Source organism: Parasteatoda tepidariorum, chromosome 3 (assembly GCF_982258835.1).
Source record: "Parasteatoda tepidariorum strain Cologne lab strain chromosome 3, Ptep-v5.0, whole genome shotgun sequence".
Classification (NCBI taxonomy): Eukaryota; Metazoa; Arthropoda; class Arachnida; order Araneae; family Theridiidae; genus Parasteatoda; species Parasteatoda tepidariorum.
In genome coordinates this window covers 83,548,846-83,572,441 of record NC_141757.1, presented here as the reverse complement: position 1 = coordinate 83,572,441, position 23,596 = coordinate 83,548,846, and the positions used below count along the sequence as shown (strand labels likewise).

General features: G+C 28.4%; 1 protein-coding gene across 2 annotated transcripts; it reads right to left on the bottom strand.

Moving 5' to 3' along the window:
* Window positions 1-2,146: 2,146 nt before the first annotated feature.
* On the bottom strand, window positions 2,147-23,406 carry LOC107448144 (28S rRNA (cytosine-C(5))-methyltransferase). Of its 2 annotated transcripts, none has more exons than XM_087159712.1 (19): window positions 23,233-23,404; window positions 21,204-21,243; window positions 20,768-20,859; window positions 19,971-20,086; window positions 18,676-18,741; window positions 16,782-16,820; window positions 15,719-15,774; window positions 14,772-14,855; window positions 14,191-14,286; window positions 12,151-12,256; window positions 11,978-12,067; window positions 11,293-11,380; window positions 9,493-9,633; window positions 8,428-8,567; window positions 8,256-8,345; window positions 6,428-6,550; window positions 6,249-6,346; window positions 6,025-6,149; window positions 2,147-2,633 (listed from the first exon to the last, which is right to left on the bottom strand). In XM_087159712.1, exons 1-19 carry the CDS (start codon window positions 23,327-23,329, stop codon window positions 2,263-2,265), a joined length of 2,058 nt encoding a protein of 685 aa, XP_087015838.1. In that variant the 5' UTR covers window positions 23,330-23,404; the 3' UTR covers window positions 2,147-2,262. The 2 variants fall into 2 exon arrangements, with proteins under 2 accessions (XP_087015838.1, XP_087015839.1); XM_087159713.1 differs by lacking the exon at window positions 2,147-2,633 and adding an exon at window positions 3,757-3,920 and having other exon boundaries at window positions 23,233-23,406.
* Between the last annotated feature and the right edge of the window lie 190 nt (window positions 23,407-23,596).

Sequence of the window (23,596 nt, the reverse complement as noted above, 5' to 3'; positions counted from 1 at the left end):
CTTAAAATTCGATTCTTCAGGAACTATTCGACCGATTTCGTCATGTAAATTTACATTCTTCAAACTGATGCAAAATATTATATACCTTACAATTCAAAAATTTTTCGACCATTATTAAAAAAAATAATACAAATTTACTAAAAGTTATTTTTTGCAAGAAATAATTTTTCTATTGTACAAATTTCATAACTGTGTGCAAAAAATTTTCACTTCACTTAAAAAGTTTTCGAGATATAACGAAATACACAAAAAAGTAAAATTAAGAGGCAACTTCCGACCGTTCTCCTGAAAAAAATATTAGGACCACATTTTTGGGGTCAGAAATCCGAATCTGTCGAAAAAGGTATGTTTATTTAGAGAAAGTACGTTTTTGTGTCTGATTTCATAACTTAAAATATAGTCTGCACTAATTAATTAACATATTTGAGGGCACAACCCCTCGAACCATTAAGTTTGAGTGTTAGCGTGAGGATCCTGTCCTTAGATCAAAAACTATGCAGGGTGATCAGTTTCTTTTGGCTCACAGTACCTCGTTTTTACCAGTGTAAATATTTGTTAAAATTCTGAGTGCAAATCGTCTGCATTAATTAATTAGCATATTTGAAGTCACCCCTCGAACTATTAAGAATGAATCAGACCGTGAAGATCCGACTCATTAGATCAAAAGTTATTCAGAATGGTCCGTTTTTTTTTGTGCACTGTACATTGCTTTAGCGAAAAATGTATAGTTCACAGATATATCAAACGATAATTGCACTTATTTAAGAAATATTGGTAATATAAGATAAAAAAAAAAAAAAAAACAGAGATCCACTGCTGGCGATTTCTCAGTAGATAAAATAGCCAAAAACAAAGCCAACCCCAATTATTAATATTAAATAATCTGGCTACAGCTTAATCACCAAAAAGAATGTGAGAATTATTGATTCTGTAACTGAAACATTTTTGTGGTTAGAAAAATAAAGTAGCTTAAGGAATAAAGAGTTAAAAAGAAAATAGATTTTGATATTCAATTTAGACAGGGAAACAATGAGTTATACATTTGTATTGAATTAAAAAATTAGCCATTACATTGACTGTTAAGAAGATAATAAAATAATTTATGTTCCATTTTTATAAAATGTGATAAATTTTAAATAATTGGTTTCATTTATTTTAAATAGATTAAGAAAGATTAAAAAATAAAATTAATGAATGAAAATAAAATTAATTTTAAAAGCTAAGAAATGTCTATAATGAGATCACAATGGTTATAGATAAAAGATGGGGACGTTAGCAGGGTAGAAAGCAAACCCAATACTGGATATCACTTTTATAATATTTTATTTGGGTTTCAGTTTTAATTAAAAGAAACTTAGAATTATTGTTCAACAGAAAAATCTGTTGCTAATGGAAATTAGAAACGATTAAGGACTTCTCCTAAATCAAACATTTAATTTTGTTATAAGATAATAATATTTATCCTTTCTCCTCTCCCAAAGTCCAACAAGTTAGTTAAATAATTTTAATTTGATGAGATCTTAATTTTTATATTTTGAAAAAAATGACCAAAATGGATATTTTGTGTAGTATGGATCAATTAAGTATTAGAGAGAGAGAGAGAACTGTATTCATGTTATAGTATAAAAAAACTATTGTACTTTTGTTCTTAATATTGGATATAATTAGCTATAATTTCTTACAAAGCAAAAAATGCATGAATGCGCCTATATATATTTGGAACAAAATGCGTGTACACAGATTCCATATACAAATCCAAACCAACTTAGGCGTGCATGTATCTACACTCAAAAGTACTGTGATCAATACTGATTGCAAAACAGCCTGCCTCTTATTATATTGTCCAAAGAAAGCTTTTTTTATGCAATTACGCAAATACTTTCTAATATCAGTAGTTTCACAGTTTACAGCTGTATTTAATTAAAAAAATTCTTAATTGAACATTGTGTTTTTAATTACTTATCTTTAGAATTCTATTTTAGGCTATCACAAGGAAAAAGGTATATATGTGCTACACTTGTTGATGCTAACTTTTAAAAACGTTGCATAAAATCAAAATTATTAACAAGGTTTGAAGCTTATGCCAGTGACTGCAATTGCTTTGTTTTTAAATAATGGTGAAAGGAGATTAGAAATTCAAGGTATATGATCATTTAAAAACAGGTTTTATTCTAAAATATTTTTAATAAATAAAATATTTTACAACAATGGTAAAGAAACAATAATGGTAGTTCATACATAACATTTTTACATGCCAATGATTTATTTATCTTTTCTTTTTTTAAAAAATGGTTTGGCTTTGAAATTCTGCTGGTGGTGTTTATTATGTTTCGATTTAGAGTTATTTTGAAGAAGTTTCTTTTTTTTATTAAGTCTGCGACTGCTTTTCTTATCTTGATGGTCAATTGCCTGAGGACTGCTCTTGTCATTTACAGTTTCAACTTCTGATTCTTCTTGATTAATATCATTTTCATCATCAGGCACAGTTTCTTCTTCACTTTCTTCTTGCTGCTCTTTTTTCTGTTTATTCTTCTTCTGGACTAACTTTTTTTGTTTTGAGGCATTCTCAGCTTTAATTCCTTTCTCATCATTGTTAGAAGCAACTTGAGCATCACTTTTAGAATTTTTCTTTTCTACATAAAAGAAAATAAACTGTTATTAAGCTGATTTTTTTTAAGCCAACTGCACAAATTCACAAGTAGGTGACTTTCATATGAACTTGTTCAGTTCACATATATAAGGACTGTTTTTTAAGTAAAGGCCATTTAAAGATAAAAACCAAAGGAAAGAAAATTTATTTTTTTATTCTACATACGTTTAATCTTTTTCAAAATAGTTGCCAAATTCGCTTAAACACTTATACCTTTCAACTATATTTAGAATACCCTCTTCACAGTAACTTGCGGCCTGCTCTGATAACAAAGAGGTCACGACCATTTTGGTTGCCGCCAAAGTAATGTTTGAAACATCGGAGAAGATGAAAATCACTTAGCGCAAGGTCTGAGCTGTATTGAGGGAAGGTCCAAAACTTCCCAGTCAAGAGTCCAATAAAGCTTGGGACTGAGCTGTGAAGAGAATCATGGTCATGGAGTAGCAAAATTTCCTGTCAACATAGGAAGTGTCAGTAGGAAGTGTCGTAAGCTTCAAAAATCCGCTGTGAATGCATGCAGCAGACAGGTTTTTTGCCGACTAAAAATGCTCCACTGACTCTACCTCATACGCGGCAGGCAATTTGTTATTCAGTCAAATCCTTCATCATTTTAAAGACACATAACTGGCCATACAAGCTACCTACGCAGTTGTAACTGAGCACAATAGTTTCTGAGGAATGCCAGGGCAAGACACAAACACTTGTAACCTGTTAAGAGTACACAACAAAACAGCCCCTGTACATTACCATACCCTTCAACATTTGAGGTGTTTAAGAAAGATATTTTACAATGGTAAGTACTAAAGCATAATTTTATAAGACTAAAAGAAGAATTTTTATAAAACTTCTATCAGAATATGACCATTTTGCTATGTAACTATTTAAATTATTTTAATGTATTGGTGGACAAAGCTCTTTTATCTCCTGTTCATTTAGATATCAATCAGGAAGGTCGCAATTACTCAGAAGAAGAAAAATTCATGATTTGTGTAACAAGTTGCATACATTTTATTATAAATTTTTTCTTTCAAACCTTAGTCTAAAACATAAAGCATTCTTCAAAACACATATATGGACCATTCGAGTTACTTATTGAAAAAAAAAAAAAAAAAAAAAAATCAGACTTTTAGGCTTCTCAAAAATAAATTTATTCATTTTCTCTGATTTTTTGGGACATTTCAGTTAAATCTCCAATCTTTTCCAGATACAAATCTCCAACTTGGCACCATTCTCTTTGTTTTCTGGCCATCCTGTTTATACATTACATTTGCTACCATTGGGAAAAATATTTTCTGTAACTATGGAAATTCCACAGTAAATGGAGGATATACTTTACTAAAAAATTGACAAAAATAATAAAAAAAGATTTAGTGTAACTATTTAATAAAGTTTCACTTTCACGAAATGAAGAAACTCAAACGCACCTGGGGTCAGAAATGAACAGTATTTCTAAATCTCTGTGTGAACATTTAAACAAGTGTTTTATGTATGTGGTTATGTGTTTTAGTTCCCAACTCTGTCGATAGATGACGGTGTTAGGGTTAACATTATTTGGAGATATGCAAATTACTCTGCCTTAATAATGCAGAGCAACAACTCTTGAAGCTTTTTTCAAGAACGATAAGTGTGCACTTACAGCTAATAGCAAGTTTCGGATTTAAAAATCCGTAAAATCGGACACAATAACCACAAATGGTTCGTGAAAAATGATAGCTAACCAGAAAGAGACCAATTCATTTGACGTGAAACAGGGTAGAGGAAGCAAATCAGTTTCGGCCGAGGAAGGGGAAGATATGGCTACAGCATAACAATGACATGCCGATCAGCATGGTGCATGAAGTCGTACGGAACACAATGAGATGTTACCTGCACAAGATAACTCATGTGCAGCAGTTGTTACCTGATGACCTGGAACCACATGAATCTTTTGTACTACAATTGCTTGCCGAGTGGAACATTCTGTGGTCTGACGAAGCCCACTTCCACTTGCAAGAATCTGTAAATATATGCAAAATTGCTGGATATGGGTGTCCCAGATCCATTCCAACTACAGCCATTACCTCTTCACTCTGAAAAGGTCACTGAGTGGTGTGGAATAACGGCAGCGTTTATTGATAGTCTATTTTCTTTGAGGAGATCACATCTGCGGGTCTTGTTACCTGCACCGTTACTGGCAAGTGGTATGAAGTACTTTTGCTTAACTATGCCGTTCCAGCACTTCAAAGTCAGTGTGTGGATCATAATCCGCTATTTTGTGGCAGTTACGTTCTCCTGAATTAAACCTGTGAAATTTATGGCTTTGCGAGTACCTGAAGAAAGTGTTTTACAGAGGGCAGATTGAGAATCTAGCCAACTTGAAGGCAAGCATCACACACAACATACATTGCCTCGGTACAGAAACCCTCCAATCTGTTGTGGAGCATGTCGCTTCGCACCAATAAGTAGCGGAAAAAGGCGAAGAGCACACCGAACAACTTATGCCTTAATCGTCAGTAAGATGTTTATTCCATGAAGCTCTTTTTGCTGGCACTATTACTGTTGTTGCTGCAAACAAGAATTCTTGTCTTTTCACTAACAACATTCCTGCGTTGAATGAATCCATTTGAGGTCTTTCTGCCGACAGCGCCATCTATCGGCAGCCTTTGGAACTATTTTCTCCTTTGCTGAACAAAATTCCATTGACTCACGATTTCTGATGAATAGTTTCAAATTATTGATTTTAAGAATCATAACTTAAATTATAATCACCCTGTACACATATATTTATTTTTAAATTTTAAGAAGTAGAAGAGAAGTCTCATGGATATGTATGTGTTTCTGTGTCAGTGAAAGGTCAAAATATAATTATTTTTCAAATGGTTAATAATAAAGTCATAAATGAGAAATATTTTTTTATTAATAAATATAAAAAATTTGAGCAATTTTCAGTGAGGTAACTTCACTTAAAAATACGCAAAAATTTATTTTAAATTTTGAAACTATAAATAAACACAAAATTTTAATTCATATTTGTCCTCCTTAACTAAAACTGTTAGATGTTGCTACAAGGATAACTCAATTAATTTGACAAAGAACTTGACTGTATTTAATTTAGATACAACAATTGTATGTATACTTTTAAAAAAATGAACTAGTGTAAATAACGATTCCTGATTTAACGAAAAAAATCGGAAATATTTGGTTGGTATAATGTTATGCACATTGAAGTATAACTCATTTTTAACAAGCGTACTCTGGCTTTATCGGGTAATACTTTTGCGATTCAAAAAATTTCTTTGTACGAAACTTTGTACTTCCATGATTTTTCTTGGTTAAAACAAGCGTTCTTTATAAGACAAACAAATACTGATTTAATGATATCAATATAAACTTACCTGTGCCAGGGATTATGTTAGAGAATTTTTTCAGTTTGCAAACAAAAAATCCATCCATGTTATGTGTGTGAGGGTAAAATCGTTTAGCTAATTTTAAAGTAGGATGGAACCTGTAAGTCCTATACCTGAAATGAAACAAAGTTATAAACTTTTAATTACCATTTTTTAAAATAAAAAATGAATATATATATATATATGTAATTTTGCATTATTAAAACACTTACTTGGCTAATCCATCTTTACCAAAGTCTAAGCCAGTGGGCACTATTTTCACGCTTCTTTTTTTGAGGACATAATCAATTACGCATTCATTTTCATCAGGCTAAAAAGAAAAATGTTAAAAGATGAACACTCAAAGTTATTGACATACATACATGCATATTTATTAAAAAATAAACCTTACAAGAATTGAACAAGTTGAATAGACAATATAGCCTCCAGTTTTGGAATTAGCATTAGTACTATCAATGGCAGCCAATAACAGTTGTCTCTGCAGAGTAGCACACCTTTGAATATCTTTTTCATCCTGTCAAAAAATGTAATTATTAAAATAAAACAAATTTATTCTCTGCCATAAGACAATTATACTCTTTTCCCTTCTCTTTTTGAACAACATATGGCAGTTACAGATATGAAAAATGATTTAAGTACTAGCTATAGTACAAAAAATAACCTTTTTTTTTTCTTCAAGTATGTGGATAAAGATTATAAATTTAGCAAAAAAAAAAAAACTTTGACTTGCACGTAAGAAGGAATGAATGAGTAAAAATAATTATCCCTTAAAATTAATTTAATATTCAATGTGGAATTACATCCATGAACATAAGACCCTTCAATTAATATTTTTAATGAGTCAGATTGAATTGCAAAACAAAATGAACACTATCCCAAGCAAGTCTTTTGATAAAATAAAAAAAACCATAACTAGGATATCAGCATGAAATTTTTTTTTTCATTCTATCATTGAAAGTTTATCATAAATACATTGCTTATTCCATTTTTGTCAATAATTACTCAATTGCATAAAAAGTTCAGTTTAATTAAAATTAAATTAGTTAAACTTGAATTAATTTTTTTAGAATTAAATAAAAAATTTAAAATTAAGTAAAAATTATTATGCATTATCAACAAAAAACATTTACAAAAATAATATTATGGATAACACTGAATTGATAAAGATGTGCAGAGAATGAAGCTGGCCTCGATTAAAAGTTTTATTAAAATTTGTAATTAGATTCGGTATTTCTTTAATGCAATGATAAAAAAGTTTTTCAATAATTGTGAAATGAAATTACAAAAAGTATTAAAGATAATTTTTTTTTGTTAGAAGCAAATTATTATATGGTTCACATATCCATTACTATATTTAGCAAGCTATATCAATAATTAATAGATATCTCAAAAAAAATAATATATATATACAGTAGAGAACCTATTATCCGGAACGATCGGGACTATCGCTATTCCGGATAACTGATTTTTCCGGTTTTCTGAATTGCTACAAAAAGCCGTTTTTTTAGTGTTAAACCCAACTAAAAAAAAAAAAAATATTTGGAAATAATCTTAAAAATAAGAAAAAACGATGAGGTAATACACTAATGATTATTTCTGAAATGATGGTAAGGTAAACATCTTTCAAAAAAGAAAGAAAAATCCTAAAATTCCATAAGGAAAAAAAAAATATTTTTTAAAAATTGCGGGAAAATTTATCGAATTTCGTTCCGGTTTTTTGGTTTTCCGGTTTTCTGATTTCCGGATAACGGGTTCTGTACTGTATATATATAGAAAAACTATAATATTTTGGATTACCAAATTGGAGCCACAAAAGATTTTAAACAGTATAAGCTATACGTCAAAATAGTAAAAATCTTCTTAATTTATCCTTCTTAAAACCTTGTCTCCAAAAGCATTTTTTATTTTATTTATTCCAGAATGCTGAAAATTTTAATAAACCCAATACAATAGAATCTACAATAAAAGTCAAAACTATTTTATACAATTAGTGAACGGTCTCTCAAACACAAAATCAGTATATTAAAAATCTGATATTCTTAACTCATGAAGACAATCCAACAAGGTAAAGAAAACAAATCATTTTTGGAAAGAGGAAATTATGCATATTTTACAAACACCCAATGAAAAAAGATCCTTTAAGGGGTTTTAAAAACACTAGACACCATGCAGTTTGTTAAGATAATGTAAAGAGGGAAAATTAAAAGAAAGGCTCTTACTTTGTTAGTTTTTACACTAGGATCTTTTGATACAACTCCTGTGCCACTGCATGGAGCATCACACAGAACTCTATCAAATCCTGACATTGTCTAAAAAGACAACAAAAAAAAATTATTATTGCAAGTAGAAAAATCAAAACATATAAAAAAGAAAACAAGTCAGTTCACTAACTTTTGCATATTCACGACCATCTCTCACAGAAACTATTGTATTTGTAATCCCTAGTCTATGCAAATTGCTAACAATAGCCTTAGATCTATCTCTAACAGCATCATTAGCAAATAACACACCAGTATTCTTCATTAATGCAGCTAGAAATCAAGGATAAAAATTTATGAAACAAAAAGTTAGGCATTAAATAACATACAAATCACAAAGGAAAAAATCATTTTAACTTAAAGAGACACAATTAAAACATTTTGTTATAGAATTTTGCTGCAGTGTAACATTATAACCATTCATGGAAGTATCTGAATATCTGTAGTATATGTATTAACACAGTAGTTTTCACATATTTTTTAATATACCTCAATTATTATTATTCTGTATTGTTGTATATTTATTTATTCAATAAAACTGCATTCTTTTTACGACAGTGCATTGAAAGATTATAACATAGCTTGTAGGGAATCATAAAATAGGTTATTTTAAAGTAATGAGTACAGTAGCATATAGAACAATCATAAATGTCATAGCCCTGTTCCCATAAATTAGAGCAGCACCTTCAAATTAACATGTAGTAACTAGATTTTTTTAATTAACTGTTAATTTTCTCCTAAAATAAAATAGATTTCATAAAAATAAATAATTTCTTGAAAAAACCTTAAAGAATAAGACATTAAAACATGTCTTAAAACGTGAGAGCTGGCTATAAAAAAGATTTATGCCATTTAAGGAAAATTTAATTTAAGAAAGGGCTGTAAGAAAGTTAGCAGTTTCAAAAGTAACAGAATCATTATGGAAATAAAATGAAACCTATGTTAGTTGACCTCTTGCTGAGCAAAATAAAATATACATATTTTTTGCTAAGTAATGGTTACAGAGACTAATGGTCATACAGACAAATTATATAATGGTAATGGTTATACAGACAAATTATAAACTTATATCATGTGAAAACTTATCAGGTTTCACTGATGAAAATAATTCATTTTTGAAATGTATGGGTGAAAGAAAATGAATCAGAAACAACAATGAAACAAATAAAGTTGAAATAATTTTTTTATCTTTCCTTACCGATGTGTGTCGTTTTGCCACCAGGAGCAGAACACATGTCAAGTATTTTTTCATTTTCCTTTGGAGCTAAAGCCATGACAGGTAACAATGATGCAGCTCCTTGAAGAATGTAATGGCCCGCTAAATATTCAGGAGTGGCACCTAAAAGAAAAAGAATTATGCCAAATACGTAAAAAAAGTGAAACATTAACAAATTCCTTACATTAATTCTATCTCTTAAGTACACACATTTGTAGAATTCAATTTCAGAAATGAAATTCCCAAACTCCTCCAGGAAAATGTCAACAAAATGTAAGACCACATTTTTGTTACATACAGCAATATTTTATCCGAAATACAATCATTTTTATTCAATAAGGAATGAAATGTACTTTTTGATAGTTAAATATATCAAATATGATATTCTGTAACAGCAGCTACATCAATCATAAAGAAATTATAGCCAATGCTTAATAAAAACTTAATCTGTGATTAAGAATCAAAAAATTTTTTTATGTAGAAAGTTTAATTTTTATAAAGAATTTTTACCTATCTAGTGATTGATTTTATTAAACAACTTAAAAAAAAGTCATATTTTAAAAAAAATGGAACAAGAAAGATGGAATGGTACACAGAATTAAACAATCAGTATAATGATAATTATCATGTACAAAAAAGTATTTTGTATGAATACTTCTGCATAAATTCTTTTTATTTTCCTAGTAATATATAAAAGAAACTTAACCATACTGCAGACAATTTTTACAAGCAACAATAGTAATAATAACTGTTAAGATTATTTATTTTGAAATTCATAGCCTGCTTATTGTTATTGTAAATACTAAGATTGCTTTTTTTTTTTGAGGTTTGTTACAACAATTTTACAGGTTTCCTTGATTATGTGGAAATCTAACTTAGCTTTTCTAACTAGGCACTTCAAAGCCAATTTTAGAATTAATTTAACCATCTCTAACAAATTCATTTGCAATAACACAAATTCGAAACACGGTATCCATTACCACCAGTTTTACAAACAGATATATTAACTAACTTTTTAGACATAATTTTCATTCTTAAGATCACCAAACAAATAAAATAATTATCATGAACTATAGTCGGTTTTAATGTAGATAAGTTAAAATAATATAAACTATTTTGTCAATAGTCAGCCGATGAATTTTTTTTTTTTAAAGCATCATTTTTTGAGAATTTTTGTAATATTGTATTTTTAATTCAGTACCTCTTAAAAATTAGGAGCTCCAGGTGCCCATGCTATATCTATTTTCATGCCATGTTCTAGTTTTGAGCAGGTAGCTGTTTTGTTTTGGTGTCATTGGCAGAAAAACCAAAACGGACAATCCAATTATTATAAATCATAAAATTTCCAGTTTGTAAATTTGCTCCTAAACCTCTTTCGAATAATGAGTAAATTTACTAAATGAAAAACTCATGCATGTCAATTTATCAAGTCTGGAGAGTGTTTGTGATAGAAAAACAGTAAATAGAAAATTACTTATTGAGCAATCTCATTTATTATAAAAGATATTTACCACATTATGAAGGAAAGATATACCACTTAAATTATCATAAGTGCAAGCTAACTGTTTATGTACCATAGATTAATTTAACGAAAAATTGCGAATAGAATTTAGAGTAGTAAAAAACCAAGTACTTCAAGTAATAATACCGATGAAAATTGCAGAAAAAAAGAAGGCAAAGGAAAATTGTAAGAAAACAGTAAAAAACTCCAAAATTTAGAAATTGTTTAGCACATTAATATAAATGAACTGGTATGTCAATTAGAGACAGTTAACAACTTACCGATAGGCACTTGTGATTCAAATATAATTAATCCAACTTTGGACCACTTGCCAACAGGATCTAGATTGACCCCTCTATTGATAAGAGCCTAGAAAACAATAATAGGTCATCTTACAGACGAAGTAACATAGTTATTATAAAATAAGAAAATTACTATAAATTGTCCTAGGGTTTTAAAATTGTTGACATTCTAGAAATCAAAATCTAGTTTGAAGAGCTATTTCAAGAGAAAGAAAAGCTTTTAAAATATAGCAGTATAATGTTTAATTAATGAATCACAAAGAATATGAATATAAAAGTAAATATTAACATGCAAAGTATATATATTGGCTTGATGAATTAAGAGATCTGATTAAATCTTTTAAGATTTCCCCAACTTCTGAGGATTATTGCTTTTATAAAGTCTCAATTACATTTTTGTTTTCATATCAGATATATCCAGTTAAAATGCTTTACTTATTCTTTTAGTTAAAAAATTAAGCATACCTGGAACATTTATAAAAAATTTACCAGTTTCTGAATGACTTGAGTCACCTCACAGAATGAAGCCACAGAAAATTTAAATTTACTGTCTTTTGAATAATTTCTATGTAATTCACATAACAAGTAACTTTTAACAACTAGGGTAACTTAAAGAACTAAAACAAATACTAAAAAGCAACTGAACTACCAAAAATAAATTTACCTGCGCTAAATCACCTCTTCTTGTCTTAAGAGTATTAGTTCTGATAGTAATAGGTCTTTGAACTTCATTTGCTTCTAACACCTCAATTAACTAAAATGTAAATAGAGACATTAAGTACAAATACAAAATTTACTGTAAAATAAGGACAAACAAAACAAGAAATTTATCAAAACCTCAGATGGGGGAAAAAGCTCCATCAGTTTATCCATTAAAAATTCATTATAACTGTAATAGGAACACAAGTCTGTCCTTAACTGGTTAAGATATTCAATTCTCGACCTGAAATATAAATATTACTTTCCTTCAAAAATAAATTATTCTCAAAACCTAAAAACACCACTTTACAGCATAGCAAAACAACATTTTATAAAATGTTCTATTCAATTTAATCTTTCTAAATTAAAAAAATAGAAAAAAAAAATGATATAAACACAGCAATGTTATTTTTAGAAACCAAAATTTCCTCCCTACAATGTAACATCACCCAGTTAAAAAAAATTTTTCATTAAAAACATTGAATACTAAGAACAGCTTCACAGCTTACTCTCGGAGCAGAATATATGGACCAGTTTCCATGAAAAGTTTCCTCCTATACAACACTTGACAAAGATTAAGAAGCTGCAAAACTGAATCTTTTTAATAACTTCACAATGACATTTTATAAGGTTAATTTTTAATGAACCCACATTAAATTATTTTCATTAACTTAAAGGTAAGATGATTACTGTCACTAAAAATCTTTTTGTTCAACCTAAGTGAGAATTTTGCTACTCCTGTGGATTCATAATTAAAAAATATGAGTTTATAAAAGCCATTTCAAAATTCGTTTGCCTTCTGATGCCTACCTAAGGTACCTGATGCTTACCTAAGGTATTAGAAGGTTCTCTTATAGGAGGCATTCTCAATATGCGACCTACCCATTTCCAACTTTTTCTTCGAATACTTATCATAAGTATCACCATAGTATGGTGATTGGTTCCTGCCTGGTATTACTGAAGAGTTCTGCATTTAATATGGTTTGAGTCTAGAATACTTTTAGAATAATTCTCAAACATCTGTTTTGCCTTTGTTGTGCCAGTTTCCATGTACACTCTTTCTTTACTGTTGAATTAAAAATATTGATTTTAGTCTATTTCTGCATCTGTAGTTCCCTTCCTATCAATAATTGCACCCAGGTAAGTAAATTTTTGAACATCAACATTTTTCAACAACGAACAATGATACGTTAAATTCGCGACTTTGTTCAATAGTGTTTCTTAATGTAAATATTTGCTCCCGCACCATTTATGAAACTGGTTTAATCTTCATTAGCTTGAAGATTAAAGTCTTGGCAGGAACTGATGTAAGGCAGACTCCTCTGTAGTTGTCGCAAACGGATAATCTCCCTTTCTGGGGATTTAAACTTTAGTTGATTATCTTCACTTGTCTGGGACTTTTTCTTTTTCCCAGATTGAATTAAAAAGGAGTTTCAAGCTTCTAACTGTTCTATCAATATCAACTTTAAGTCTCTCTACTTCAATTTGATCACCACTACTAGTTTAGAAGCAGAGCTCACACCAAGAGTTCTTTGAAAAGCGCATCATTTGCCCAGAAATTAACCTTGTAGCAAAATTAAGTACTCTTAAGGGCCCTTACTTTCCAAAATAAAAATTTAAGCAGTTTTTAAGAACTTATAAGGACCATGGGAACCTTGAAAAAATAGCTACAGTTCAAATTTAACATCAACTACAGCTCTAATTTAATCTAAGCAAGGCTTTCAAAAATATATAATAAAAATATTTTTAAAAAAAATATAGAACATGAATATTGTATGGAGAAAAAAAAACATGACACATATAAGTACCACAAAGGAATATACAGAATAAAACAGATCAAAGAAATTAATGTGAGTTGCATTATTAATTTCCAATTGAACTTATTGATGACCCTTACAGTTTAATCAATGAGAGCTTTATTTGTTGATATTATCTTCCATAAGACAGAACTGAAGTCTTGCATAACATTCTGGATCAAAACTGACATATAATTGTGTATTAAAATCTTCCAGAATTTTTAAGAAATTAACCTTCAAGAACAGTAAAAGTTTCAATTATAAACTAATAAGTTTTTAATGCAAATAAAAAAATAGTTAGAATAAATAACAATAAAGTTAGAAATTGCTAAAAATGAAAACTAAAATAAAAGAAAGAAAAAAGATGTTCTGAATAACTTACCTTCCTTCTTCTCGTCTATTTTTGAAATCACTTAAAGCATAAACAATATCTTTGATTCTTTGACTCACTACAACAAGATCTGGAGGAGTCACACTTATAATTGTTAAGATAAATATAATCAAATTCAAAATTTAAAAAAAACTAAGCATTGTAAACAATAGGGTATCAGTTAATTGTATAGTTTTAAAATTTATATAATGAAAAACTATCAAATAAAGAACACGTAAACACATTATTCCTGTGTTAATCTTGGTTATTTACATAATTTTTGCAATACATTTTAATAGACATTTAAACATACATCACACAGAAACAAAACTGAAAGATCATAAGAATAAAACTTTAAAAGGCTAAACAAAAAGATTTTTTTTTTTATGAGATTATTATCAAAATCTTCATTAGACTTTCATAGATCAGTTTTCGTACAAGATAGAGAAGCTACTTTTGAAATATGAATCAAAAGTTTTGAGTTTTTATGAGACCCAAATTTTAGGGGTAGAACATGTAGGATTACTTGATGAAAAAGTAACACACTAAGATGTTTCTAGAAAATAATATATATATTTTTTAAAAGGATATTTTCTTTCTCCAGTTCCTGACCACTCGGAAGGACGTAAGTCTCCGTATGAGCAATATTTGATAGCAGTTCCTCATTAGCTAATTTCCTATATAAAAAAAAAAAATTTTAAAACACAAGAAAAATATAAGTGCATGTTCAAATAAGGCTGTAAAAAGAGTAATAAATAAAATGTAATAAATATTATGACACAACAAAATATCTTATCAATAATTCAAAAATTATACACAAATGAATAAAAAAAATTTTTAAGTGTCTTAATATATTTTTTGTTTAAATCCTTCCTAATTATTGAAATATCTACCTTATATCACCAAATCGAGCTACAACAATTTTTAGTTTCTTACGAAAGTGGTTGCAACAGAACACAGGACCACCCGCAACAACCTTTGACCTAATGATCGGATCTCCATGTTTTAAGGCTCAAACTTACTGGTTTGAGAGGAGAATCTAATATTACACTACAGGTAAAAAAAGTTTGAATAAATTTTCAAGCTAAAAAAACATTTTAAAATTCTTGTAAGTGAACTCAAATTTTGAAAGCTTCTGTCTATGTACAAATAATTTTTTCATTTATTTATCTGCACATAATCAGTTAGAATTCAAAACTAAGACCCTTTTCCCAAAAAATTTAATACACGCCATCAAATTATATAACTCCATTAATTTTCAGGTCAGTTAAAAATTCATGTTCCATAGATAAAGAATCAAAAATTGCAGAATAAGTAAAAAGTTTTTTTTTTTTTTTTTTGGATAAATATTGTAAGCTTAAAAACATTCTTAAGTTCCTGAAAATGAACACAAACCAATTTCTAGGACTAATTACTTAATTTCTTACAACAGGTATTTTATTATTTTGAATTTCGTAAAACCAAATTTAGGATATAATTATAAAAATAAAAGTTAAAATAAATCTAAGCAACATAAATTAAACATTGAAATATTACTTACTTTTCCTCAGCTTGCTTTTTGCTCAGTTTTTTAGCAGCTTTCTCAATTGGCAACAGCTATAAAATGGGAAGAAAAATTTAAATCTAGATTTTCACGTTCACTTAATCTTTCAATATACAAAAGAAAATGTATACAGACAAATAATACAGCTATGAAAAAATTTAATTATAATACTAATTCTGTATTTTACCTAGCGCTTGTCATGAATACAAATTATGAGATTTAATTTTTAAATAGTGTAAATATGAACAGACTGTGCTTCATTTTTAAAATTGATGAATACAGATCCTGATGTTTCATTTTTAAAATTGATGAATACAGATCCTGATGTTTCATTTTTAAATTGTGCAACTATGAATTTTGATGTGCATTTTTAGTATGCATTAATGTGAATCTTTATGTGTAATTTTTAAATCCTGGGATCATGAATAACAATATGTGACCTTTAAAATGCATGAATATGATTCACAACACGTGGTATTAAACTTGCATGAATACAAATTGTGATGTTTGTTATGCCTGTATACAAATCCCAATATGTGAAACACATTTACCTGGCATTTTGGATCAAGATAAAATCAACAATTTAAAATAAAAATCAATACTTCTTTTACTTCTCTAAATCTGCTCTTTTAATTTTATATTTTTCATATTATCCAGAAAGTCCATGCTACACGATCTCAATAAAATGAAAAAATAAAATTTCCCCAGAAAATTCTGAAAGAAAAGGAGTAAAATTCGAACCCCTACAACTAACAAACTATGCCATTATAGATGCGATTACTGAAGGCGTTGAACTCGACCGTAGAACTCTCTGCAATTTATATTAGGCCCCCTTTTTATTTTCTGTATGGATAGTTAAGAACCTGTTTAAACAAAAAATTAAGCAGTCTTCATGGACTTGAGAGTAAACTGAAATAGTTCTAAAGGACTACAAAATTTCAAAAAGTTTTTTTCTAGCATGTAAATTTAAATTAATTGATCAATTATTCTAGAGAAATAATAATAACAATAATAATAAAATAATAATAAGTAAACTATTTATTAATTCAAAACTATTTACCTCCTCATCCTTTTCTTCCTCATCAGAATCACTTCCTTCCTAAATGAAGATTAAAATATTAGAAGTACCAAAAACTATATTTACAAAAAGGTACCGACAGCTGTATGCGGTGTTCAATATTTTTAGAAATGTAAGTTTTTATAGATATATTTGTGAAAGGTCTAAGCCAAATAGTTTGGCCTTACAGAAAAAACTTTTTTTTAAAGAAATAAACTTAAAATACTCTCATTTATGTAGTTAATGTGAGTATGGTTTAGGCTATTCTTTTAACTATATGTTTTAGCTAAAAAAAGTCCTAAAATATTGTAGTTTTGACAATGCTCAACATTTTTGTTATTTAAATTATAAAGCACATTAAAAAATAATCTAAATAAATGTAAAATTACACCTTGAATTTTCAAATGAGGAGAACTATTGCCTAATAATAATAAATAGGAAGGAAATAAAACAAGGGCTGAGAAACCAATGGACTTTTTGCAGAAAGCCTTCAGGCTATAGGTATAAGATGAAAAGAAAAAGTGGAAAAGCAAATGAAAATAAAAATAACTTGTTTGAAAAAGTCAAGGATTATTATATTGCCTGTTTTAATTAATAAAAATATTTTTGTGACACTGCTGCTGAATGGGATAAAAACTATCAAATTTAATACTATATAATAATATATAGCAGGTTCTTCAAATATTAAACAAAAGAATTAAATATACTATATTACTACCAGATCAAAAACTAAAAATATAGTATCTGATAAAAAAATCTAAATTATTTTTTAATGCCAGTAACCATAATTGACAATACTTTTACTTTCGTTACTTTTTAAATTTACCATTTTTAACTGTTTTCCGTGACTTTTCTCGGGAAAAAGTACAAATATTCAAAACAAAAATGTCAAAAGAAATTTTTACTTTCTTCTGATATTTTTTTATTTTTTAAAAAAAAATTTCATTTACATTTTTATGAAATTTATAAATTTCATAATCTACCTTACTTCTTTTCCCAAACACCTTTAAGGATTGCAATTTCCTGAAAAGGAGAGGGGGGACAGCAAAGTCACTACAAAGTCAAAAGAAAAAACAAAACATCCAAAGATTTGGTAGTTTTAAAATTAACATAATTTGAAACACGTTTTTATGATCAAACATTGAATTATAATTTCTGATTTGGTTTTTGGATATTTTTAACATTTACTTTCCTGAATTTTAAAGTTTAATAAATTCAAATTGATTTCCTCAAAATATACTTCGAAATCGTTACTTTAAAAGTTATGTTCTCATGCCTTGTTCCATGTAACAGAATTTAAATATAAATATTAAACTGATCCTAGAAAGTAGCACCTCATCTGAATGACCTGATTACTGCATGGACTTGGATTAGTTTATTCATATTTTAATAAGTCCAAGATAGAAAACTTAAGATAAAAATTTTTGATTGTGAAACTGTTTTTTTTTTTAAACATCTTTAGAAACACAACAAAAACTTGAAAAACGATTAAAATCTTAGAAAACAGAAGGAAATTTTTTAAAAAATGGAAACATTGAACAGACGATGAAGAATCTCAAGACTATAAGGTTTTAAAAAGAAAAATGTCATTCTTGCTATATAAAATAAAAATTAATCATTAATTGTAAAATAAATTCTTAACAATGCTATTTCTTTCAAACTGATTAAAATTTAGATAATAAAAACACAGAAATGCTGACAGCACATGGGGTACATATTTTGAACACAATAATAATTATAATATCTTAAAGTTGCCCATTTCTCATTTGAACATCCAAGAACTATCGATGATGTAAGAAATATTCAATAAAGTTTAGCTTTAAATTTTATACTCATTTAGACTATTAAAGCTAATGATTAAAAGAGAATGTTAAAAAAAAAAAAAAAAAAAACCTACCTTCTCATCACTATCATCATCTTCCCCTTCAAACTCATCATCCATACCTTCAAATAAATCTTGTTCCTAGATTATTAGAGAAAAATTAAACATATTAATAATTAGAAATAAAAAATATGTTTTCACTGGAACTTTAGTGATTATGCACTGCTATACAAAAAATCTGTTTAAAAAGGGTGATTGTTCCAAGAACTGACAACATTTCCCAAAACAATTACTCTAAGAATATACAGAAATTAATAATTACATACTGTACTCTTAAAAAGCTAGTACTGACTAGTACTGCAATATGACTAGTAGTTATTTCAATTTGTTTGCTGTTCCTAACAGTAATTCTCTCTTTTGCTTATCTCCCAAACCCGAACTCATTTATGCTTTTCAAATTAACCATTATAAAATCAGAAGCCTGTAAAATGTTGCTCAATCTAAAAAAGGTATAATAGTTCTGAAAACCTTTAATTTAAGACAAAAAGTTTTTAATTGCAAGAATGTCAGAAGAAATATCAAGGTATTATTTTTTTAATTGTGCGAGGTAATATTACACAAAACACTAACCAACAACATAGAGGCGAATAACAAAGCAAGAACACTACCACCTAATAATTCTGCTAGCAACTCAATCAATACGTTAATTATAATAAGTTAAGAAGGTACACGGTGCATAAGCTAGGTTCCTACTCAATTGTAGAAAAAAAAATCTACTGACTTTTTCAGGTATATTTTATTGAAAATCCACACTTTATTTTATCTATACTATGCTATTTTTCATCAGTTTTTATTTCTTTTTATAATATATTTGTAATAACAAATATTAGATTTTGTGAGCAAAAACATAAAATAGAATGAGAATGGAAGCATGGAAAAGTTTCACTAAAAGGTGTATAGTTTTATGAAATAATTGTAATAGATGTTAGAATAATTTAAACCAAATCTCAATAACTGATTACTGTTATTGACATTCTAAAACTGGTTACTTTTCCCGTATGATATTAGAATTTTTCAGGTTTTTTGTAAAAAGTTCCATGTTTTCCCTGTTCTCTTTGATCCGTGAGAGCCCTAATAAGTTAACTAGATAAACTTTATTGGACTGTTTAGTTATAATTTAGTTTAGAAACAGAAAACATCCTATAATTGTTATAACATTTTAGAATGCACATAATAAAACTATCTGAAAAATATTAAAAATACAGCATTTTGTAACACTGAAGTAAATAGCATTGAATTTAATTCAAATGAATAAGAACTTTAGAAGTTAATACTTCTACAGTTTATAATTCCGCATTTTAAACATCTACCTCATCATCAGAGCCCTCTAAGAGATCACTTTTCTTTGGCTTCAACCATTCAGCATTTTCATCAGTGAAAAATTCAGGCTGAGGCAGTTCATTTTGCTCATCTTCCTCAGATGATTCTGAAAAAGAAGTTTTATTTTTAAAAAAGACATTATGCTTACCTAATTGAATTACTAGAAACGAAATTCACTCATTCATATTACTGTTTAATAGAACCTCAATACTTTGCATTTCTACTATTACAGAACTAAATCTATGATTTACACCAACATGGTATTTATCAGTTATTCTGGTTGATAAATCCAGATCAACTAAATACTGAGGTTGATAATTCCAGTTTTAATGGAAAATTCACATCAAGCTGGTCTATTGTGACCAGTACCCTCATAGGAGCTGATAGCAAAATTCCTAACAGAGCATGCAGAAAAAGAAAAAAAAATATTTCTGTTAGAGAATCCCTGCAAGAGTCCTCTGTTTTCAGAATATTAATTTGGAAAGATAAAGCCGTTCTCAAATATTCATACAGAAATTTTACTAGCAGCTTTCTTTTAGTTTCTTGAGGATGCTGGCCAGTTTTAAGCTTGCTTCATGATTCTTAAAAAAGTTTTTAATTATAAAAAGATTTTATGAGACAATTGAATTGCAAGCATGGGTTGATTATAAAAGAAGCACCCCCTCTCTCGAATCAATGATAATTTTGAACAAAAGTGAAAGTTCTGTTTTAGGAACTTTTGCTCTTTTTTTATAAAAAAAAAAAAAAATATTTTATAGTATAGAGCTTAAAAAAATATCTATCATACCTATAGATTCCACTGAATTTGAGAGCTTTTGTTTCTTTAACGGTCTAGGCTTTTCTTCCAAAGATCGATTTATTTCATTTTGCTTTTTTAACCTGAAATAGTTAAAAAAACAACACTCAATGTAAAAATAATATCATTTAACATAACAATATAAAATAAATTATACTTAGTGTGTGCAATAAATATAGAAATCATTCTTATTTCATAGTTTCATAATACTTTAAAAAAGTTAATAGAAAAAAGAAACTAAAAAAAATGAGCTTATGCTAATGACATATTATAGTTCATACGAACTTAATTTACATAATTAATTAAATTAGGCATTACTAGCAAAATGCAATAAGTTAAGATCAAGATTTAAAATATGAACATCTAAAATTAAACAAGCAAGTATGATAATGAAAAGGAAGGATAATGCTTAAAATAATTAACCTACTTCTTTTTTGCTCTTTTGCTAACAAAGTCTGGATCCTTATCTAAAAAATGAAATGAACAAATAGAATAAAATTTTGAATCTTTAACAATGGCAAAATTACAAACTTTTATAAAAAAAGGAATATTCCTATAAAGATGTTATTATTTTGGTACTTCTTTAGTATTAGGTTCCCGAATAATTATGAGAAACATGGCAATTCCTTACAACGCTTTAGTTTTGTAACAAAAAATGCAACAAAACTTTTGTTGCATTTTTCTCCTCCTAATACTATCAAAAATAAAATATCTATGTTCACAAAGGGATTAGCAATGCAAATTAAGAGATGAGTTAAGGAATGAAAGTCCCACAGTTCAAAAAGACATACTTCAGATTAATACATCAAAAGCCTTTCTGACGTTGCAATTTTTAAGGAACTATTTGCAGGGGTTATTTCAAACTTCTGTGAAAAGTCTGCTTATTAAAGTGGTTAAAATTCTCGGCATTATTTTGTGAATTTGCAAAAATTACAAAAACCAGTGGTTAGTTAAAACTTTTTCTTAAAATGTCTACATATACGAAACATTGTGAATAATAAAAATAAGGCTTTGTTTTGTAACAAAAATTTTGCAAAGGGCCTGTTTTAACTCATTATTTTGTGAAACATTCTTTTCGCACAATAAATTTTTTCTTAAAAGGTCCATAAATGGACTCAAGTTACTCTTAAAATGACCCCTGATTTGTTAAATGCTCTGAAGCCAAAATAGCAGCAAACCTAACAATGGGTTTTGCAAGTGGTATGATAACAGAGCATAATAAGGCCTGTCATTGATTGCTACAAATCAACAATAAAAACTTGAAACAATCAGACATGAATAATATAAAGAAACCCGGGAACGCAATTTGCGGGAAATTTGTTTCCATCGCGGAAATTTCTTTACTATACTTAAAAAAATATCTGCCCCTTCAGAGAAAGTTTCTTTGTCAATTTCCTGAGAAATAATACCAACCACTTTTTCCTACAAATGATTTGATTTCAAATAAGACATTATGATTCCTATCTATGCGAATAATGATCGTGTATCATGTTACGTACTTTCCCAATTTTATATCAAATATCCCGCTTTGTATCCATTTGATTTAAAAACCACTATTATAATTCATGAAGTAACACAAAAATTATAGTTTTGTATTTTCATTCAGGCAATTTGAAAATCAAACATAGGAGCTCGTACTCACGCAATTTTAAAATCAAGCAAAGATGCATAATCCTGCGATTTAAAAATCACGCATCGATATTAAACCGGGTGTTTATAAAAAATTATTTAAATTTATAATTATTATCGAACTTTTTTGATTTTTTTTTTTTACCATACTTTTCTCTGTGGTATGAATTTATATAGTTAGATAAAAATTAGAAATCTGTGATTTGGCTAAAATGAGGTGGCGACAAAAGCCTAAACCAGGTCACAAGAAATAATCAATACTTGCATTAAGTTCTATAATTAAGATTTTGCATTAACAGAATGTTTCTCATTTTATAAAAAATTAGACATTCTTAATTTAATTCAATTAATATTGTAGATATTATTGTATGTAGAGTAACTCATGTTTAGTCTTTAAACTTACAGTCTATGCAAAGATGAATTGTTCTTATACCACTGTCAATTTGTCATAGTTTATTTTCTTCGAACAAGAGCAGCAAAACGGGACTATTGGCGACGGTCTATGAGACATCCCTGAGGGTAAATTTAAGAAATGCAATCACATCATAATTTTGTTGATCCTCTACAGAGAGGATGACACACACTCCCGATTACTGTTAGCTTCAACGAGTCAAAATGAAGAATATTCCTTGTAGGAAATATGAATTCCTTTCTCACGATAATATTAATAAATAAAGTTTAAGAACAGTACTTTAATAACTAGAAATGACACAGAAGTTGCGGTTAGTTATTAACTACTTCAATAAGATAGTTGTTTAGATGGAAGATGATATACAAGATCTTAGTAGCAACTAAAAGAAACTTATAAATTCAAATAAAGCAGATACCTTGCAAATGAGGGGGTAACTGAGGATCTTTTTGTTTCCTTGATTTTCTACCTGGTCCTTGCTTAGGTTTTTCTTTGAAAGCAGCTTTACGACCCATTTTGTAAACTTAGAACACACGTGAAATTTTATTTTATTTACAAGAGCCTAGTAAACAGAAACGCCTGTAACTGCCTATGTTTGCTAATCTCTTGTTCTATTGAGCAGTTATTACCCAATAAAAATGTTTCAGATTTATTACATAGCTATTAACTAAACGAATAAGCTAAGGGACTGTTCTCACTAAACACTAAAATTAAACAGAAGCCAGTTACAAAATGCGATAGAGAGCTTGATTGGTGAAATATCGAGATTAATGATAAACTCA

Bases quoted from the DNA above. Each gene is read 5' to 3' on its own strand.
- LOC107448144 (XM_087159712.1), bottom strand. From the start codon at position 23,329: ATGGGTCGTAAAGCTGCTTTCAAAGAAAAACCTAAGCAAGGACCAGGT. The intron at 8,346-8,427 runs GTTAGTGAACTG...TTGTCTTTTTAG, and splicing joins ATGGTCGTGAATATGCAAAA to ACAATGTCAGGATTTGATAG. The intron at 6,150-6,248 runs GTAAGTGTTTTA...GTTTCATTTCAG, and splicing joins GGTAAAGATGGATTAGCCAA to GTATAGGACTTACAGGTTCC.